Consider the following 21,303-nt stretch of genomic DNA (forward strand, 5'->3'; position numbering starts at 1 on the left):
TGGGATAAATCACTCAAAGTAAAAGTCAGCGGCTATTTTAAAAGCAAGGATGGACAAGGATGGTGGCGAGCCAAAGACATACGTGTCCACTGTCCGCCTGGCGTTCAAGAGGCACAGACGCAACGGACGGGACTCTCCCGAGAAAGCGGCGTTCTCACCTGCGGCAGGTAACACCGTTTCTATCTACGTGGTTTGTAACACGAGTGCGTCTTCTGTTAATCACCTGGCTTCCATTCAGAAACATTTATCGCCCGCAGCTCACCACAAACCCCCCGGCGGGTGTTTCGTGCTTGACCTTTTTTTAACTCGTAGACCTTTTTGCATGAGGACATGGGGGGCGGGGGGGAGACTGTGAGCTCCTATATAATAATGACTTTCTCCTTCTGTAACAAAACTTGCTTGTTTTCTCCTATTTGTTTGTTGTTGTGGCACAGCTGTGGACTGTCCCAGGTATGTGTATGAAGTAACCATAACAACCACTACAAACAACAACAACAACAACTACAAACATTATTTTTATTAAAGTTTCATTGTATCTTATTATTACATGAAATAGTTTTTGTCTATCTATTGCGATGATTCTAAAAATATTTATTTATTTATTTACAATGTCATATTTTTTTAAATTTAAAACTCGTTACTGGAATATTTTACGACAACGTCTTAAAGTTATGAGGATATTGTCTTTTTTTTAAATTTTTTTATGAAAAGTCCAAATGTAACGAGAATTTTTTTTTTCACATTTGTAGTATTTGTTTGAGTAAAGGTTATATTGTCAAGAGGTTTTTTTTCATGTAATATAATAATTATTTTTACATTTTTGTTTTTGTGTTTACATAAAATAAAAAAACTTAATTTTTTATGTACAAATTTACTAATCAGTATTAGTTGTAAGTTTTAATGATAATTTTTTTTTTTTAACAATACCATGGTATTTTTTTAATCTATATATTTTATGTTATAATCATTATTAGTGGTATTTTCCTCACAAAGGTGTTAATGACAAGACAATTAAATTTTTTATGTACTATGATAGTTATTTAAAATATATATTTTTATTGTATTTACATATAATTATTAGTTTAATCACTTATATATAAATATATATATATATATATATATATATATATATATATATATATATATATATATATACATATATATATACAGTATATATATATATATATATAAATATATATATATATATATATATATATATATATATATATATACAGTATATATATATATATATATATATATATAAATATAAATATATATATATATATGTATATATATATATATATATATATATATATATATATATATATATATATATATATATATATATACTGTATATATATATATTAGTTTAATCACTTATATATATATATATATATATATATATATATATATATATATATATACTGTATATATATATATATTAGTTTAATCAATATATATATATATATATATATATATATATATATATATATATATACATATTATGTATATATAATGTGTATATATATATATATATATATATATATATATATATATATATATATATATATATATATATATATATATATATATATATATATATATATATATATATATAATATACATATACATACGCCCCCAGCGACCCCAAATGGAATAAGCGGTAAAAAATGGATGGATGGATATATATATATATATATAATCATTATTTCAGTTATAATCTAACCCAGTATTTTTTCGAGAAAATGTATTAATGTCAAGATAATATTTTGTTTTTATTTTATTGTATGTACATATAATTAATCATTATTACATATTTATTTTTTGTCTATATTTAACCATTATTAAAAATTACAATTATTGATAGTAGTATTTTTTGAAAAAAAGTTTTAATGTCAAGATATTTTTTTATGTATTAGAATTATCTTTTATATACTATTATTGTATTTACATATAATTATTAGTTTAATCATCAGTAATCGTATATATATCAATATTTAATCATTAATAGAAGTATTTTAATGTAAAGAGAACAGTTTTAATGTATTATGATAATTATATTTTTAAATATTGTTATTGTATTTACATATTGTTTTTAGTTTATACATTATTTATCACTTTATGTTTATCTATCTATCTATCTATTTATACATATACATGTATGTGTCTTAGGAAAATGTATTTAAAAATATTTTTATTTTACTTACATATCATTATTTAAATTATAAACTACAGTACAACAAAAACATTTGTAGGCCTACTACTGGTTTCCCTCGATTGTAGGACTACTAGTGTGATACAAAAACAAAATAATTGTTTAGATATATTATTTAGTATTACAGTAATGTGCTTTGTTGTCATAAAGCTAAGATGAGGATGTTTTGTTCAGCTAGTCAAGCATTTTTATTGCACAAAAAGTATCAAAGTATGCACTTTTTAATGTTTCCGTATAAGTCAGAAAAAGTTTGAACGTCCCTAAACAGCCATAAATGCCTGGTGCTCTCTGCAATTGAGTGACTAAAAAGTATATACAAATATTGCCCTCCTTGTTAAGATCCCAGACAGACCCCCGTGGAATCACTCGGCCCGCCACCCTTCACGGAACCGCTCCGCCACCACACCGACAGCGAAGGAAGCGCCGCCACATTGCCAGCGTCTATCACAGGAAGTTCCCCACTAAGTGTTTCCTGCCTACACAATGGTGAGTGACCATGAACTGCTAAGTGCGAAAAACAGCCCAAATATGTACTTCCCATTGATTAGGTGATGTATCACATCTCCATAAATCCTCTGACAAAAATGGCGTCGCCGGTGCGACTCTAAGGAAGGGTTCGCCTGAGGACAGCGAGACGTTGAGATGCGGTGCGGAATCACACATTAGAGGTCTGTTCAATGATTGACAGCAACTTCCTGGTTAAAAGAGCCTATCCAAATGAGGCGGACTTGTCACACGCAGAAACAAAGACCTTCTGCAGTCCAAACAATTGTGAGGTGATGGCGGAAAACACAGAAGCAAACCCTGAAAAAGAGAGAGGCCAGAGGCCAGAAGGTACATCTATCCCTTTACCTATTTGAAGTTGAACATACAACCAATCATGGCTGCCCACTTGTCACTGATTGGTCAAGTACTGCTTTAATCGGCCAATCATGGTGCACCCCTGTGACCCCGCCTCCTCCTTCATCAGTGTGCACAGGTGGCCCTCAGACAAAAGGCTCCACAGGCAAGACCAGTCAACTGTGGAAGTTATTCTTTGAGCTCCAATTGTTCTTTTGTTCTTCTTGTCAAAGGTCCTTCTGTGGAGTTTGTGGATCCTCCAGATCAAGTGGAGGTTCGAGTCGGTGAGCAGGTCCAATTGCAGTGTCCGTTCAGGAGCGCCTCGGTCCCTGTTGCTTGCTGCTGGATCTTCAACCGGGACAAGGTGTCCTAAGGGGTTCAATCAACACATCTGAGGGTCGTTGAATCCACTTTCCTCACTCTGGACTTCCGTTTCTTGCCCAGGCGCTGCTGCTCGGGCCCAGGATGTCCATCATTAGCGACGACGCACTGAGCAGCTTGGTGATCTCGCAGGCCTGCGCGGACGACACGGGCTCGTACACGGTCATAGCTCGGAACAGAATCGATTCCGCCGAACATACCGTCTCCCTCAGCGTCATAGGTGAGTTTCCCCTTTGACGTCCATGAATGAAGCCGTCAGGGGTTGGATTAGACAAAGTAGATCTTCATCTGTTCTAGTAAGAACCATGAAGATGCGTCTGAATGACTCTGAACCTCAACAGATCGACCTGAACCCCCTGCGTCCCACCCGGTGGTCTCCCAGCTCTCCGCCGAGTCCCTGGTCCTGTCCTGGACGGGTCCCCACTACGACGGAGGCAGGGCCGTGTTGGGTTACATCGTGGAGGTCCGGCAGAAGGGTCCGGACGCTTGGACTGAAGTCGCCGAGCGGTGCAAGAACACGTCTTACCAGGTCTGTTCAGGCTTGGAACCACACGGCCAGTACCGCTTCAGAGTCCGGGCCTACAATTCCGCGGGGGTCGGCGAGCCCAGTCAGGAGTCGGACTGTGTCACCATGCCGGCCAAGAGTTAGTTACTTCGGTCTTTTTGCTGTGTGAAATGTTACGCTTACAGGTCTGCTTTTTTTTTTGGTAGAAAATATGGAAGCGACGGAACCTCAAGTGGAGATTGACACCCAAAATACGGTGAAGGATCACTACGACGTGCACGAGAAGCTGGGAGTGTAAGCATCTATTTACTCTTACATCAACATGGGATACTGTGATATGTTGTCGGGAAACAAACTTAGACTAACTTTATAGATCCGCAAGGGAAATTGTTCCACACAGTAGCTCAGTTTCAGAGGATGGAAAGGGTAAGGATGGAAAGAATAATGCAGGTATTAAGTAGACCAAAAATGTACCATAGTAGCAATATAACATATGTAGAATTTATTATATATACAGTATATAATATGTACTGATATATTATATTCTTATATAAAATATATAACAAATCCCAATTACCATGTAAAATATTACAGTACATGTAACAAAAACAAACGATAAAATCATGCGAAATATTGTGATGTCAATATTTTAAAATATAAACATGATGTCAAGGGATGAAGGTGGGAATTGCAGTGATGTTGTGGTAGGTAGGGTAAAAACTATATCTGATGCTCCTGTGAGATAATGCCAAATATCAGTATATTGATATTTGGTGCTGCCTAGAAGCTACTAGTGTAATATATTGGGCAAAAAAAACCAGATCGGATGTTTGTGTGATAAAGCGAAATATCGTGTTATCTGTATATGGTGCCATCCAAAAGATGGGTAACCTGACTCTCGGCGCTACGTCACATCTTCAAAATCGCGCCCGGTGATCTGGATTGGTTCATTATTTTTTTGCTATCTTGAAGGAGTTGCATTGTCCTCCAGCCCAGATCCTTGTGTGGAGCTCGGCGAACTACAAGGATCTGGCCAGAGTCGGGTTAGAAGATGAGTGTTCGCATGGAATTAGTTTCTAAAATATAAACACCTGGGGCCTCATGTACAAAGCTTGCATGCGCAGAAAAACCTAACGTAAGCCCTTTTTCCACGACAAAGGTGGAATGTGTCAAAACTGACGTAGACGTGGAAATGTGCGTCCAAAATCCGGCTCGTGGGAAGTCGCAAGTTAAATAAAAAATAAATATATATATAAATATATATATATATATATGTCTTAATTAGATTATCCCAAAAATAGTGCTCGATACCATGGTAGAGCGTAATATGTATGTGTGGGAAAAAAATCACAAGAATATTTCATCTCTACAGGCCTGTTTCATGAGGGGTTTTCCTCAATCTCCTGAGGATTGAGGAAAACCCCTCATGAAACAGGCCTGTAGAGATGAAATAGTCTTGTGATTTTTTTTCCCACACATATATATATATATATATATATATATATATATATATATATATATATATATATATATATATATATATATATATATATATATATATATATATATATATATATATATATATATATATATATATATATATATATATATATATATATATATATATAATATATATATTGTAATTATTTTTAAAAAATCTGTCCTTTCTAATACATTGTATACGGCTTGTTACATTTCCGCTCCTAGCCGCTCAGGCAAATCATATTGTCTAAAAATGAATTTTCCCATCGATAGCGTGGCAAGTGCGCACTCTTTCAATCAATTAGTGCGCAAGGTATACATTAAAAAAAATAGGTAGGTAGGTAGAGCCCCCAGCCAAATTGTTTTAATCCAATGCGGCCCCCGAGTCAAAACGTTTGGGGACCCGTGCTTTAGCGACACACACAAGTGATGCTGGGTAACAGTCCACATAAAAAAAAGTGCCAACTTTTACTCCTCAGACTGGTTGATGTTCACATCAGAGACATGTGAACAATTATGTGGGTGCTATTTTCTGAAGCAGGAGAAAGAAGCGCCTCAAACTGAGTCCTCATTGGGCAGCACTTGCAGTTCTCAGTCACATGGCTACTTTCAATATGATTTGCATATTTATAAGGGAGACGTCTGCGGTCCATTCTAAGTAGATTGCGATGTAACAAAGAAACGTGCGAACACTGAATTTTACTGGCAAACGCCATTTTCCGGATTTGATCGTATGTCCATATTTAGTAGGAAAGCCACACAACTCTCTGAACATGAGGCTCCAGGTCAAAGATAAAGGTGGGAATTCTAAAGATGTTGTGCTATTTTGGGAGGAAAACAATATTTGATGCTACCATGAAATATTGTGATATCGATATTTGGTGGCGAGATCTTTTTGGCATATAATTTATTTACACCAGAGGTTTCAAACTCATTTTATATTGGGGCCACATGGAGAAAAATCTACTCCCAAGTGGGCCAGACTGGTAAAATCACGGCACAATAATTTAAAAATGGAGACAACTTCAGATTAATTTCTCTGTTTAAAAATAGAACAAGCACATTCTGAAATTGTACAAATCATAATGTTGTTGGGTTGTTTTTACAATTACCTGTTTCGGTTAATAGTATATATACCAGGGGTCACCAACCTTTTTGAAACCAAGAGCTACTTCTTGGGTACTGATTAATGCGAAGGGCTACCAGTTTGATACACACTTAAATAAATTGCCAGAAATAGCCAATTTGCTCAATTTACCTTCAACTCTATGTTATTAATAATTAATGATATTTACACTTAATTGAACGGTTTAAAAGAGGAGAAAACGCGAAAAAAATGACACATTTTGAAACATAGTTTATCTTAAATTTCGACTCTTTAAAATTCAACCGAAAAAAAGAAGAGAAAAACTAGCTAATTTTAATCTTTTTTAAAAAATTTAAAAAAGAATTTATGGAACATCATTAGTAATTTTTCCTGATTAAGATTAATTTTAGAATTTTGATGACATGTTTTAAATAGGTTAAAATCCAATCTGCACTTTGTTAGAATATATAACAAATTGGACAAAGCTATATTTCTAACAAAGACAAATCATTATTTCTTCTAGATTTTCCAGAACAAAAATTTTGAAAGAAATTCAAAAGACTTTGAAATAAGATTTAAATTTGATTCTACAGATTTTCTAGATTTGCTAGAATAATTTTTTTGAATTTTAATCATAATAAGTTTAAAGAAATATTTCACAAATATTCTTCGTTGAAAAAACAGAAGCTAAAATGAAGAATTAAATTAAAATGTATTTATTATTCTTTACAATAAGAAAAATAAATTTACTTGAACATTGATTTAAATTGTCAGGAAAGAAGAGGAAAGAATTAAAAATGTAAAAAGGTATGTGTTTAAAAATCCTAAAATCATTTAAGGTTGTATTTTTTCTCTAAAATTTTCATTCTGAAAGTTATAAGAAGCAAAGTAAAAAAATTAATGAATTTATTTAAACAAGTGAAGACCAAGTCTTTAAAATATTTTCTTGGATTTTCAAATTCTATTTGAGTTTTGTCTCTCTTAGAATTAAAAATGTCGGGCAAAGCGAGACCAGCTTGCTAGTAAATAAATACAATTTAAAAAATAGAGGCAGCTCACTGGTAAGTGCTGCTATTTGAGCTATTTTTAGAACAGGCCAGCAGGCTACTCATCTGGTCCTTACGGGCTACCTGGTGCCCGCGGGCACCGCGTTGGTGACCCCTGATATATACTTTGTCGTTATTTATATTTTCTGAATAAATTATGTAATGTTAATCAGTCAACTCATTGGTGTTAATTTTCAATTGATGAAGATATAAAAATTATATCAAAATCAAATTAGAGTATGTTTATGTAGTTTGATAATTTTCCTTGACTGATGTTAGTTAGTTAGTTTATTATTTCTTCTGTCAGTGGTCAACAAATTAAACAAACAGTTTTACATAAACAAACAGTTGTACATTCATAAATTGAAAATGTTGCAGACCGAAAGGGTTTAGGCTGATGTTGAACACTTATTGCGCCTTACCCTATGTACTAACATCATGTGGTTTATTTTGTACATATGTAGCATCATCTACAAAGATACAAATAATTGCTATTGCGACATCCAGTGGGCACATTTAGAACAGCAGTTTCTTTCATTCAAAAATTTCAGGTTAATTTTTATACTTAGCAAACTCATCCCGCGGGCCGTACGTTTGACACCCCTGATTTACAACTAAAATATAAACATGAGGTCATAAGGTGTAGGTGGAATTGCAGGGATATTACAATATATTGGCATAAAGCCATATCCCATGCCACTGTAAGATAAGGCAAATTATTGTTTTATCGATATTTGGTGGCGCTTAGAAATTGACATTGCTGCAATGGAAGTTCTTTAATAAAATATAAACACCAGGTCAAGGATGAAAGTGGGAATCGCAGGATTTTTCTATATATTTGTGAAAATAAATATCTGATGTTCCTGTGAGATAACGCTAAATAACGTGTTACTGATATTTGGTGCCACCGAGAAGATGGGAGTGTCAGCATGAAATTTGTTTCTAAAGTATAAACACCAGGTCAAGGATGAAGGTTGTAAGCCGAAGGATATTGGGGGGGAAAAAAAACTGATTCTTCCATGAGACAATGCAAAATATTGCGATATCGATATTCAGTCAGACGCTGGGCGTCTCGGTGTGCAATTTGTTTATGCTAAAATATAAACATGAGGTCAAAAGATAAAGGTGGGAGTTGCAGGGATATCATGATGTATTGGGATAAAGCTATATCTGATGCTACCGTGAGATAATGCAAAATATTGTTTTATCGACCCTAAGCCCTAACTAACCCTTTGGGGCAGGGGTGTCCAAACTTTTTCCACTGAGGGCCGCACACGGAAAAATTTAAGCATGCGGGGGCCATTTTGATATTTTTCATTTTCAAACCTTAACAAAATATATGGATTTTTATTTATTTTTTAACCTTTAGGGCTCCCGGGGACCATAAAGGGTCTCAGTCATTAAACTGTTAAAAATAAGTCATATTTTTTATTTTTTTTAATTTAACGCTTACAGTAAATCTCTATATCAACTTGAGGTTGATATAAAGTAAAAAAAAAAAAGTTTTTATGCCTTTTCTGTCAAAGACAACTTAGTTTTTTATAGTAAAACTGAAATATGCAGTATTTAGTAATTAGAGCCCTAAAAGATCAATAATGCAGGACACCATTGATTTGAATTCTTTAATATTTTTGAGTAATCACAGTGAAAAGTTAAATAAAATCCTACTAAATATATTTGGGATCCAAAAGGTCCCCCACTCATAAAGTGATACATTTTTATTAGGTTTTTTTTTACTTTTAACACTTAAATTACGAGATCAACTTCAGATATATCTGTGCATTTTACGTTTGAACTATTATTGTTTATTGTTTGTATTATGCTCTTTTGTCAAATAAAACTTTGATGTTTTTTTTATGGCAACCACACAATATATGCAATATTTATTCCACATAAAACATTTTAAAGTTATATTTTTTAAGTAATAATTCATTATAACATAGATTTTTTGTCTTTTTTTTTTATAGAATTGATAAAAAAATGAATAATAAAGACAAAAGAAAAAAAACAGCCTGCATGGCAGCTTTGTGTCAACATTGCAACTTTTTCTTGTTAGATTTCACCTCATTACACTTTTTTTTAAATGTTTTTTTTAATTTTTGCAATATTATCAATTTTGCAATTTTTGCAGAATGTGTGGCGGGCCGGTAAACAATTAGCTGCGGGCCGCAAATGGCCCCCGGGCCGCACTTTGGACACCCCTGCTTTGGGGTGTTGGAGTGGAATTTGTTTACAAAAAGATAAACCTGGAGGTCAAGGAATCAAGTTCGGTATCCATCCATTTTCTACCGCTTGTCCCGTTTGTGGTTGCGGGGAGCCTATCTCAGTTGCATTCGGGCGGAAGGTGGTGTACACCCTGGACAAGGCGCCACCTCATCGCAGGGTATTACAACATATTTGGGGGATAAAGCTATATCTGATCCTACTGTGAGATAATGTGAAATATTGTTTTATCGATAGTTGGTCCTGCCCAGAATTTTGGGGTGTTGGGAGTGGAATTTGTTAGAAAAACAAACACGTGGTCAAGGAATGAAGGTAGGAATCATTTGGATTAAGCAACATATTCGGGGGGGAAAAACATCTCTGAAGCTACCATGAGATAATGCAAATATCGTGAAATCGATATTTGGTGCTGCCCAGAAGTTAAATGTGTTAGCTTGCAATTTATTTACTAAAGTATAAAACATGAGGTCAAGAAGGGGAGCTAAAAATCTCACGTTTCAATATATTCAAGGGAAAAAACATATCTGATGCCACTGTGAGAGAATGCGAGATATCAGGTTAGCGATACGTGGTGCCGCCCAGAAGTTGGGAGTGTTCGCATGGTATTTGTTTACTAAAATATAAACGCCATGTCAAGGATTGTAGGGATATTCAAGCGATATATTGGGGGGCGGGACTATGGTAAATACGATGAGACAATGAAAAATATATCTAACTAAAATCTCTTTTGGTTTTATGATCAGTGGAAAGTTTGGCCAAGTGTTCCGGCTGTCTCACAAAGAGTCGGGCCAGGTGTGCGCAGGGAAATTCTACATGTCCAGGAGCTCCAAAGAGAGGTCTTTGGCCCACCAGGAGATCGAGCTGATGAACTGCCTGAACCACCCCAAACTGGTCCAGTGTCTGGCGGCCTACGAAGCCCCCTCCGAGATGGTCATGGTCATGGAGTAGTAAGTATAACATCCGAGTGGATCGACCGGGAGCGCAAGTGGATATCTGAACGTCGCTTCGCCTCCAGTATCGCAGGCGGGGAGCTCTTCGAACGCATCGTGGACGACAACTTTGAGCATACGGAACCGACGAGCGCTCGCTACATGCAGCAGATCCTGGAGGGCATGCAGTATGTCCACAAGCAGAGCATCGTCCACCTGGACCTCAAGCCTGAGAACATTGTCTGCGTGGACCCCACCGGAACCCGGATCAAGATCATCGACTTTGGCCTGGCCAGTAAACTTGGTAAGCCCGCCGACCGGGGGTGGTCTGCTGAGACGTGACAGACCCACATATGCTCTTTTCCACAGAGCCGGGAAAACCCCTCATGGTGATGCACGGAACCCCGGAGTTCGTGGCCCCCGAGGTGATCAGCTACGAGCCCGTGGGAGTGGAGACGGACATGTGGAGCATCGGAGTCATCTGCTTCATCCTGTAAATCACTTTTATTCTGGAAAGGAGGAGCTGGGAATACTCTCTTTGAAATCCTAGAGGGAATTCCATTCTCATCGTGATAAATCGCCCCGTATTGCTTCTTGAGAGCTATAAATAATCTGTGGACCGCGGCGCAGGCATCTTGGCTTAAACGTCTCGATGCGATATGTTCGCATGGATTACACGAAGAGCGCTGACCTCCGCTAAGCCTGCGCAACACACATTAGCCTCGCCAACTTCTTTTCGTTTAAGGTTCATTCATGCACCTTTGTCCCGATTTGCACCACCTGCTGTTTATAGCGGTTACCAGGGGCTTAGCACCAAATTCTGGGCTCCCATACGCAACACTCTTATAGGCCCCACCACCCCATATACACACATGTTTACATGTACGTTTACACGTACTAAAAATGTCTTGTCATTCATCCAGGTCATTGTCATCTCAGGGCATTCAATGGATCGCAACTGGACTGTTTGGTTTGTCTTAGACGTCTCGAACGAGAGCCGATAAATGTCTTCCAAGACAAACCAAACAGTCCAGTTGCGATCCATTGTATGCCGTACTAAAAAAACTAATTATTGCATGGATTTAGTTGAAAGCAGCTTTTTATTACATGTAAAAAAACTTAGGTTAGGTTTTTTTAATTTTTGAAGAATGGATCAGTTAAAGTTAAAGTACCAATGGTTGTCACACACACCCGGTGTGGCGAAATTATTCTCTGCATTTGACCCATCACCCTTGATCACCCCCTGGGAGGTGAGGGGAGAAGTGGGCAGCAGCGGTGGCCACGCCCGGGAATAATTTTTGGTGATTTAACTCCCTGCTTGGCTGAGTGCCAAGCAGGGAGGTAATGGGTCCCATTTTTATAGTCTTTGGTATGACAACCTACCGATCTCAGGGCGGACACGCTAACTAGTAGATCAGAAAAGCGGTCCAATGGATGGATGGATTGACATATGTAGAACATATTTAGATTAACCCTCATAAATTGATTTTGTTAAAAAAAATAAAAACTTTTTTTTTCAACAAATCAAAAAATATATTTTTTTTAAGAAATAAAAAAAAAAAGTATTTTTAAACAAATCAAAAAAAATTTTTTTTTTTTTTTACAAAAGTGCCAACAAATTTAATATAAAGTGTGCAAAATAAGAATTCAAATAATCATGTAACTATTATGTCAAGTTTCCTTTTACTTCAGACTGAATGTAGCGATTATAGCTGACACACACAGGGTTATACACACAGCGTAGCTCGGCTGGTAGAGCGGCCGCGCCAGCAACCTGAGGGTTCTAGGTTCGATCCCCGCTTCTGCCATCCTAGTCACAGCTGTTGTACTTCTTCACCCACACTGGTTTAAAAATGTAACTCAGATAATGGGTTTCACTATATAAAGCGCTTTGAGTCACTAAAGAAAAGCCTACATAAATATAATTCCCTTCGCATCATAAGTGGATAATATAAATCAAAATAAAGCATCATTACCAATATGATTATATTAGTGCATTTCCAGGGAACTAAAGGGGAACTGGACTTTTTTGGGGGAATTTTGTCTATCCTTCACAATCATTATGAGAGATAAGACAAGTTGGCTTTTTTTTCGCTTTCTAACATAAAAATCGGCTAGTTCTAGGTAGCTAGCAATGCAGCTAATGTGAGCAATCAATTCTACCTCTAAATCAACATAAAAATGCATTCAAAAGCCGTCAACAATACTTCATTTACGTTCTGTAACCTGTATAACCCAGCTGAAGCGACTTATTGTAAGAGCGAACACTGAGGAAGTAATTTTCTATCGTAGTAACACATCGTCGTGCTAAAGTGTTAGCCGTAAAAGCTAACTACGGCAAGTGATAAGTTAGCGTCTACGACAACGCAAAACACGTTTGAGTTTGTAATGCAGAACACTGCGATAAGACACCAATTTGTACTGACTGAAAAACATGATTAATGATATTACAGTATCTGTAAAGTATTAGCCCACATTTCATGTTTTGTTTGTACACAGCTGAGCTAGCCAGACGGCGTTTGGACTGAAGTTGTACTAACATGCATTACATGCTGAGTGTATCATGATCGATATTAAAGTGACTCACTCAAAGGACAGTTGTTCGTCTGGTCCAGCTGGCTTGGGACATTTCCTGTTAATTTTGGGTAAGCACACCATTTACAGTATGTCAATGGCTTGTCTCCAAGTTCCATATTTATAGCCTCAAAATCTCTTTCATCTCCCGGCTTCCGTCTGCTCCAACGTCTCACTCTTCCTTCCTGCTGGCTTCTATAAGCAGCAGTATAATTATCTTCAAAAGCATAAGGTTGTGAATAATCAAAAATAGTCATTGTCTGTTTCCAAGTCTGCCATGATTAGAAAACACTTGTTTGATTCGGGAAGTACGAACACAAGTTGTTGCCAGAAGTCAGACGTGCGTTGCAACGGAAACAGAAATCAGTCCTGGAAATGATTTAAAATGATCAAAATACAGTGAATATTGAACATATTACATATTGTTATGAACGTGTCTGTTACTACATTATATTTAGACTTGCAGTGTCTATACAAAATGTTGGAGGGTTTTGAAGGCTACAATGATGACCCCCATTACCCGCGTAGTTCAAGTGTTTTTTATCATCTTTAAAACCGTTGGGAAAAAAGAAAAAAAAGGCATGTGTGTTCTTGTCTCATGATTGCTAACGATAGGCAACATTCCTAAAACAGCGCAGTTCCCTTTTAAGTCTCCCACCGCCTATATTTTCAACTTTAATCAAGGGTCCTTAAACGCACCACAGGTATGGACAATGCGATGCAAAAGTGAAACTTGTACATAACTTGTTCCTATCCTACCACAGATTTTTTTTTATTTTTACCTTTTTTTCCTGGTTCCAGAATGTTGGTGGAATGAACCGTTTTGTATTTTTAATAGGGGTTGTAACATTTATGGCGTCACTTTTTTTTTTTTTTTTTTTTTTTTTACAACTTACATATCTTACAGGCCAAAAGTTTGGACCCACCTTCTCATTCAAAGTGTTTTCTTTATTTTCTTGACTATTTACATGGTAGATTGTCACTGAAGGCATCAAAACTATGAATGAACATATGTGGAGTTATGTACTTAACAAAAAAAAAAAGGGTGAAATAACTGAAAACATTTGTATATTCTAGTTTCTTCAAAATAGCCACTCTTTGCTCTGATTACTGCTTTGCACACTCTTGGCATTCTCTCGATGAGCATCAAGAGGTAGTCACCTGAAATGGTTTTCACTTCACAGGTGTCATAGTTTTGATGCCTTTAGGGACAATCTACAATACAGCGATGAAAATAAAGAAAACACATTGAAATGAGAAGGTGCGTCCACATTTTTGGCCTGTACTGTATTTAAATGGCATACAAAAATCAGTTCCAAAAGCACCTGGTGCTTACTAACTTCCATGTTTTTCCATTGGCTAAAGCAGGTACTATAAGGTACTTTTTCTAGCATTAAAGTTTCATGCATTAATAACGGCGGCACTATTGCAATATGTTATTTTTTTGTTTAGCTTACCCCGTTTGAAACTCCACAGTCTCCACTCGGCTGCAGCAGCCCTCAGTTTGTCAGCGTGTCGTTTTGATGAATTTCCAGGCTAAGCGGAGAGTCGCCCTTCCAGGGAAACAACGACGCCGAGACCTTCGGCCTGGTCACCGCCGCTCGCTACGAGTTCGACCCGGAGAGTTTCGAGGACATTTCGGATCAGGCCAAGGATTTCATCGGCGCCCTGCTGAAGAAAGACCGCATGTTGGTCCTGCATGATGAGCGGGGGTAGTGGGATCATTCTGTTTTTGTCGAGGTGTTTATTTGACCGCTTTTCATCTCCCCTTTTAGGTGCAGGTTGTCGTGCACCGAGGCCCTCGCTCACCCGTGGATGGCCTCCTTCACGCCGCTCAACCACAGGCCTACCAAGTCCCTCAAGAAGGAGAAGATGAGACGCTTTCTGGCTAGGCGCAAGTGGAAGGTAGGTGTTTTCAAGTTTGGCTCATCAAAGGATATGCACACAAAAACATTTAATATTTTTATTTTGTGAATTATTGTACCATATTTGTATATTTTTTTTTATCCTTGGTGAATCTTTGAACAACTCACGATTCGCTTCCGATTCTTGGGTGGATGATTTAAAAGCGAATCAATCCTAGATTCCCGCCGATTCTTGAAATGTATTGTTTGGTATACAAGTGATAAAACCTTTACAAAACAGGCTCCAAAAGCTCCACTCAGCTGCTGCCGTATACAGTACAGGCCAAAAGTTTGGACACACCTTCTCATTCAATGCGTTTTCTTTATTTTCATAACTATTTACATTGTAGATTGTCACTGAAGGCATCAAAACTATGAATGAACACATGTGGAGTTATGTACTTAACAAAAAAAGGTGAAATAACTGAAAACATGTTTTATATTCTAGTTTTTTCAAAATAGCCACCCTTTGCTCGGATTACTGCTTTGCACACTCTTGGCATTCTCTTGATGAGCTTCAAGGGAAAACCATTTCAGGTGACTACCTCTTGAAGCACATTGAGAGAATGCCAAGAGTGTGCAAAGCAGTAATCAGAGCAAAGGGTGGCTATTTTGAAGAAACTAGAATATAAAACATGTTTTCAGTTATTTCACCTTTTTTAAGTACATAACTCCACATGTGTTCATTCATAGTTTTGATGCCTTCAGTGACAATCTGCACTGTAAATAGTCATGAAAATAAAGAAAAACTCATTTAATGAGGTGTCCAAACTTTTGGCCTGCAAGTAGACTAAAAAACGTATTTTTAAAAATGTATTACAAAAAAAATATGTATTTTTTTTTGAAAATTATTACTCCATTTAGAATTGGAATACGTAGTAATCAGAATTTGGATGTGAATTGTAATTTTTTTGAGGACCTTAACAGGAACTGCACTTTTTTTGGAATTTTGCCTATCGTTTACAATCATTATGAGGAACACAAAATGTTGGATTTTTTCCCCGCTTTCAAACATATACAAATCGGCTCGTTCTAGGTAGCTAGCAATGCAGCTAATGGGAGCAATCAATTCTACCTCTAAATCACTTTAAAAATGTATTCAAAAACCGTCAATACTTAATTTACGTTCCGTAACCTGTATAATAACCAAGCTGTCGCGACATTATTGTAAAATCAAAGACTGAGGAACTATTTTTCTATCGTAGTAACACATCAGCGTGCTACGTTATTAGCCGTAAAAGCTAACTGCGGCAAGAGACAAGCTAGCTTCTACAACAATACGAAACGCGTTTGGGTTTGTAATGCACAACATAGACACCAATTTGTACTGACTGAAAAACATGAACAATCATATTACAGTATCTGTAAAGTATTAGCCCACATTTAATGTTTTGTTTGTACTCAGCTGAGCTAGCCAGACAGTGTTTGTACTGAAGTTGTACTAACAAGCATTACGTGCTGAGTGTATCATAATGGATATTAAAGTGACGCACTCGAAGGACAGTTGTTCGTCTGGTCCAGCTGACCGGGGACGTTTCCTGTTAATTTTGGGTAAGCAATCCATTTATGTCAAAATAGCTCGTCTCCAAGTTCCATAGTCCATATTTCGTCCCTCTCTCCCGGCATCCGTCTGCCCCAACGTCTCACTCTTCCTTCCTGCTGGCTTCTATAAGTAGGTAGGCATATTTAGCTTCAAAAGTATAAGAATGTAAATTCTTATTTGTCCAAATATAGTTGTTTTTGTTATCTGTTACCAAGTCTGTCATGATTAGAAAACACTCGTGTTGGATTCCGGAAGTAGGAACACAAGTTGTTGCCAGAAGTCAAGACGTCCGCTGCTATGGAAACAAATCAATGCACGGAAAAAATCAGTCCCGGAAATGATCAAAATATGGTTAATATTGAACATGTTACATATTGTTATGAACGTGCCTGTTACTACATTATATATAGACTTGCAGTGTCTATATAAAATGTTGGAGGGCTTTGAAAGCTACAACAGTGGCTCCCATTACCTGCATCTTTTAAGCGGTTTTTATCTTTAAAATCGTTGTCTCTCATAATGATTGTGAACGATAGGCAAAATTCCAAAAAAGGGGAAGTTCCCTTTTTAAGTCAATTTCTTGCACTTGTTGCTGGGCAGAATTAAGGAAAAATGTGTCAATGCTATTTCAGATTTTTTCGTTTGAAACTTGATTGATTGATTGATTGAGACTTTTATTAGTAGGTTGCACAGTGAAGTACATATTCCGTACAATTGACCACTAAATGGTAACACCCGAATAAGTTTCTCAACTTGTTTAAGTCGGGGTCCACTTAAATTGATTCATGATACAGATATATACTATCATCATAATACAGTCATCACACAAGATAATCACATTGAATTATTTACAATCAGGGGTGTGGAGGGGCGGGGGGGGGGGGGGGGGGGTATGGACATCAAGTAGTGGACATAGAGAGAGAGAGAGAGAGATCAGAAGGCATAAGAAAAAGAAAAAGTATCTGCATTTGATTGTTTACATTTGATTATTAGCAATCCGGGGAGGGTGTTAGTTTAGGGTTGTAGCTGCCTGGAGGTGAACTTTTATTGCGGTTTTGAAGGAGGATAGAGATGCCCTTTCTTTTATACCTGTTGGGAGCGCATTCCACATTGATGTGGCATAGAAAGAGAATGAGTTAAGACCTTTGTTAGTTTGGAATCTGGGTTTAACGTGGTTAGTGGAGCACCCCCTGGTGTTGTGGTTATGGCGGTCATTTACATTAAGGAAGTAGTTTGACAAACAAACAAACAAACCTTAAACTTGAGGTTGAATTCCAAAAGGTGCAACTATAGCAGCCCCGGCAATATAGAGGAACATAATTGATTGTAGTACTTTTCCTGGCTGTTGCAGAGGGGCTCTGCTGCCCCACAAAGCAGAGAAAGGACAAGGAGACACGGCAGACACGAGAAGTCCCCTGTTGCTAGGCAGAATCCATTAAAAATAAGGAAATATTTTGGATTATTTATTTTAAGAATTTTTTCCTTCAAATTCCAAATTGTGTGGTGTACTGTGGTCTAGATCAGTGTTTTTCAACCTTTTTTGAGCCTACACACATTTTTTTCATTGAAAAAATCCCGAGGCACACCACTAGCAGAAAACATTAAATAAATGAAACTCAGCAGCCGGTATTGACAATAAATATGTTGGATATGAATTCAACCATGCATCACTATAGCTCTTGTCTCAAAGTAGGTGTACTGTCATGACCTGTCACATCACGCCGTGACTTATTTTGAGTTTTTCTGTGTTTTCCTGTGTGTAGTGTTTTAGTTATTGTCTTGCGCTCCTATTTTGTTGTCATGTCATGTACTTGATGGACGCCGTCTGCTCCACACGCTGTAAGTCTTTGCTGTCGTCCAGCATTCTGTTTTGGTTTACTTTGCAGCCAGTTCAGTTTGTTTCGTTTTGCATAGCTTCAATGCCTTTTCTTAGCGGCACTCGCCTTCTGTTTATTTTTGGTTTAAGCATTACATACCTTTTTTACCTGCACCCTGCCTCCCGCTGTCGTCTGCATATTGTGATCATGACAAACCATGTTCCCGACATCCATAAAGCAATTAGCTACCTGCTGCCACCTACTGATACGGAAAAGTATAACACGGTTACTCTGCCGCGCTCTAGACAGCACAGACACTCAACAACGGCACATTTGTGGATTATAATTACTGGTTTGCAAAAAAGATTTTTTAACCCAATTAGGTGAAATGGCATCATCTCCCACGGCACACCAGACTGTATCTCACGGCACAGTGGTTGAAAAACACCGGTCTAGGTGACTTTTTGCTATGGTTATAAGCCACAGGGATTCCAGGAGCAGATTTCCCCCCCTTGTTGCTAGGCAGATTTTGTTGGTGAAATTTAAAATAAATAAATATATATATATATATATATATATATATATATATATATATATATATATATATATATATATATATATATATATATATATATAGCGCCAATCATGCTCATTGTAATGAGGGCTCAGCTGTCTCAAAAAGGACAGGAAGAGTTGACAGAAGTAGGACATTATCAACTACACATTAACATCACAAGAAAATCTGTATTGAATATACATTTTAATAACATGAAATATACTAACTTAAATAGAATATTTTCAGTGGAAAAAGGTAACTATTGTTGTTCCATTTCCTGGTGTTTTTTCCCCGTTATCCTTATCTTTTGCACGTCCATTGTTGAGTGCACTCTGCAGTCACTCAGTGTCCTTTTTTCCTTTTAACTTGCAGAAAGCCGGCAAGGCTGTTCTGGCCCTGCAGCGGATGTCTAACCTCTCCAACAGGCCAGACTCTCCTGGCAGCTCCTCAGAGGGTAAGACTGATAAAGAAACACACACACGTTTTATACGTGCAGGTCCTGGAGCTACATACGTATGGCAGATGACTCACAAGTTCCACATTGTCACTTCAAGTTTACCCTTTTGTGATCTGTGAAACCCAGTCTCGCCCCCCCCTCGCCCCCCTCCATCCTATCTGTCCCTCTCATCCAGAGCCAAGCTGGAGCCAAGAGGCAGAGGAAGCCATCCGCTCGCTGGATAAGCAGCTCCAGAGCGAGCCTCGCTTCCGGGAGCCCCTGAGGGACGCCACCCTCCCCAAAGGAGCCACTGCTCATCTGGCGTGCCGCGTGGATGGTTAGGAATCTGACAAGAGCCGTGATGCACTTCATTAAATATTGCCTCAGATGCGTACCGGGAGGCAAAAAGTTCCCCTCTTTAAAAAAAGAAAAAAAAAAAGGCACTATTTTACGAATTGTTTTGATTGGAGCGGGCGCTTTAAAAAAAATAGTTTGTGTTAAATTTAATTAAATCAATTTAATTAAGATGGTGCTATGAAGTGAAACTGCTGCTCCCGAGTCAAAACAACGTCACAAATTATGTTTAGGCTTGTAACAAAATCATTTTAATTATGGAACTATTAAGTTTTAGTTAGCACTTTTGCATCAAATGACTTTATGATGGCACTATTGAGTTTTAAGTGAGCAATTTTGCATCAAATGACTTTTAGGTATATTGCAGTATTAAGTTTTAGTGAGCACTTTGGTACCAAACTACTTTATGATGGCACTATGAAGTTTTAATGAGCACTTTAGCATCTAATGTATTTATAATGGCACTATTGTTTAAGTGAGCAATTTTGCTTCAAATTACTTTAATTATAATGACAATATTAAGTACTAGTGAGCACTTTTGCATCAAATTACTTTGGGATTACAGTATTACGTTTCAGTGAGCACTTTGGTACCAAACTTATTTATAATTGCACTATAAAGTTTTAGCGAGCACTTTTGTATCAAATGACACTATTAGGTTTTAGTGAGCACTTTTACCTCAAATTATTTAATGATGGCACCATTGTTTTAGTGAGCAAGTTTGCATCAAATTACTTTGACGGCACTATTATACTTTGGAGTCAAACTACTTTATGATGGCACTATTAGGTTTTAGTGAGAACTTTGCATCAAATTACTTTCGTATAATGCAGTATTAAGTTGTAGTGAGCACTTTGGTACCAAACTTATTCATAATTACACTATAAAGTTTTAGCAAGCATTTTTGCATCAAATGACTTTTGTATAATGCAGTATTAATTTTTAATGCACATTTTGGTACCAAACTTATTTATCATTACACTATCAAGTTTTAGTGAGCACTTTAGCATCTAATTTAAATGTGCAGGACTCCTTTGAAAAATAGATTCTTAATCTCAATGGGACTTTCCTCGATAAAGGTTAAAAATAAAAATAAAATACTTTGACGGCACTATAAAGTTCTAGTGAGCACTTCTGCATCACATTATATATAATGGCACTATTGTTTTAGTGAGCAATTTTTCATGAAATTACTTTATGACAGCACTATTTTAGTGAGCACTTTTGCATTAAAGTACTTAATCATAATGCACATGTTTACTTTTAGTGAGCGCTTTTGAATAAAATTAATCATATAGGCTATTACATTTCAGTTAGCACTTTTGCCTGAAATTACACTATGATGGCACTAATTAGTTAAGTAAACCCTTTTGCATCAAATTACTTTAATTATGACACCATTAACATTTAG

General features: G+C 36.8%; 2 protein-coding genes across 4 annotated transcripts in view; one reads left to right on the plus strand and one right to left on the minus strand.

Annotated features, from left to right (window-relative positions):
* Window positions 1-13,416, minus strand: part of pus3 (pseudouridylate synthase 3) — a 40,756-nt gene extending 27,340 nt beyond the window's left edge. The window contains exon 1 of the mRNA XM_062055534.1: window positions 13,296-13,416. Within this exon, the coding sequence (XP_061911518.1) occupies window positions 13,296-13,401 (106 nt within the window). The 5' untranslated portion in view covers window positions 13,402-13,416. The remainder of the gene's footprint in view (window positions 1-13,295) is intronic.
* Window positions 1-21,303, plus strand: part of LOC133655405 (myosin light chain kinase, smooth muscle-like) — a 23,122-nt gene continuing 1,819 nt past the window's right edge. Inside the window, exons 1-15 of one of the 3 annotated variants that reach the window (XR_009826994.1) lie at window positions 1-167; window positions 2,555-2,701; window positions 2,764-2,883; window positions 2,957-3,049; window positions 3,289-3,419; window positions 3,500-3,656; window positions 3,778-4,080; window positions 4,148-4,235; window positions 10,523-10,726; window positions 10,795-11,012; window positions 11,078-11,201; window positions 14,818-14,970; window positions 15,058-15,187; window positions 19,475-19,556; window positions 19,686-19,875. Coding sequence is in view for 2 of the 3 variants with exons in the window: in XM_062055531.1 (XP_061911515.1) it covers window positions 50-167; window positions 2,555-2,701; window positions 2,764-2,883; window positions 2,957-3,049; window positions 3,289-3,419; window positions 3,500-3,656; window positions 3,778-4,080; window positions 4,148-4,235; window positions 10,523-10,726; window positions 10,795-11,012; window positions 11,078-11,201; window positions 14,818-14,970; window positions 15,058-15,187; window positions 19,475-19,556; window positions 19,735-19,875 (2,209 nt within the window). In the remaining variant the exon portion in view is untranslated. Of the gene's footprint in view, window positions 168-2,554; window positions 2,702-2,763; window positions 2,884-2,956; window positions 3,050-3,116; window positions 3,222-3,288; window positions 3,420-3,499; window positions 3,657-3,777; window positions 4,081-4,147; window positions 4,236-10,522; window positions 10,727-10,794; window positions 11,013-11,077; window positions 11,202-14,817; window positions 14,971-15,057; window positions 15,188-19,474; window positions 19,557-19,685; window positions 19,876-21,303 lie in introns of those variants that run through there. The other 2 variants (XM_062055531.1, XM_062055533.1) reach the window with 2 other exon arrangements.

This window comes from Entelurus aequoreus, linkage group LG08, assembly GCF_033978785.1.
Source record: "Entelurus aequoreus isolate RoL-2023_Sb linkage group LG08, RoL_Eaeq_v1.1, whole genome shotgun sequence".
Taxonomy (NCBI): domain Eukaryota; kingdom Metazoa; phylum Chordata; class Actinopteri; order Syngnathiformes; family Syngnathidae; genus Entelurus; species Entelurus aequoreus.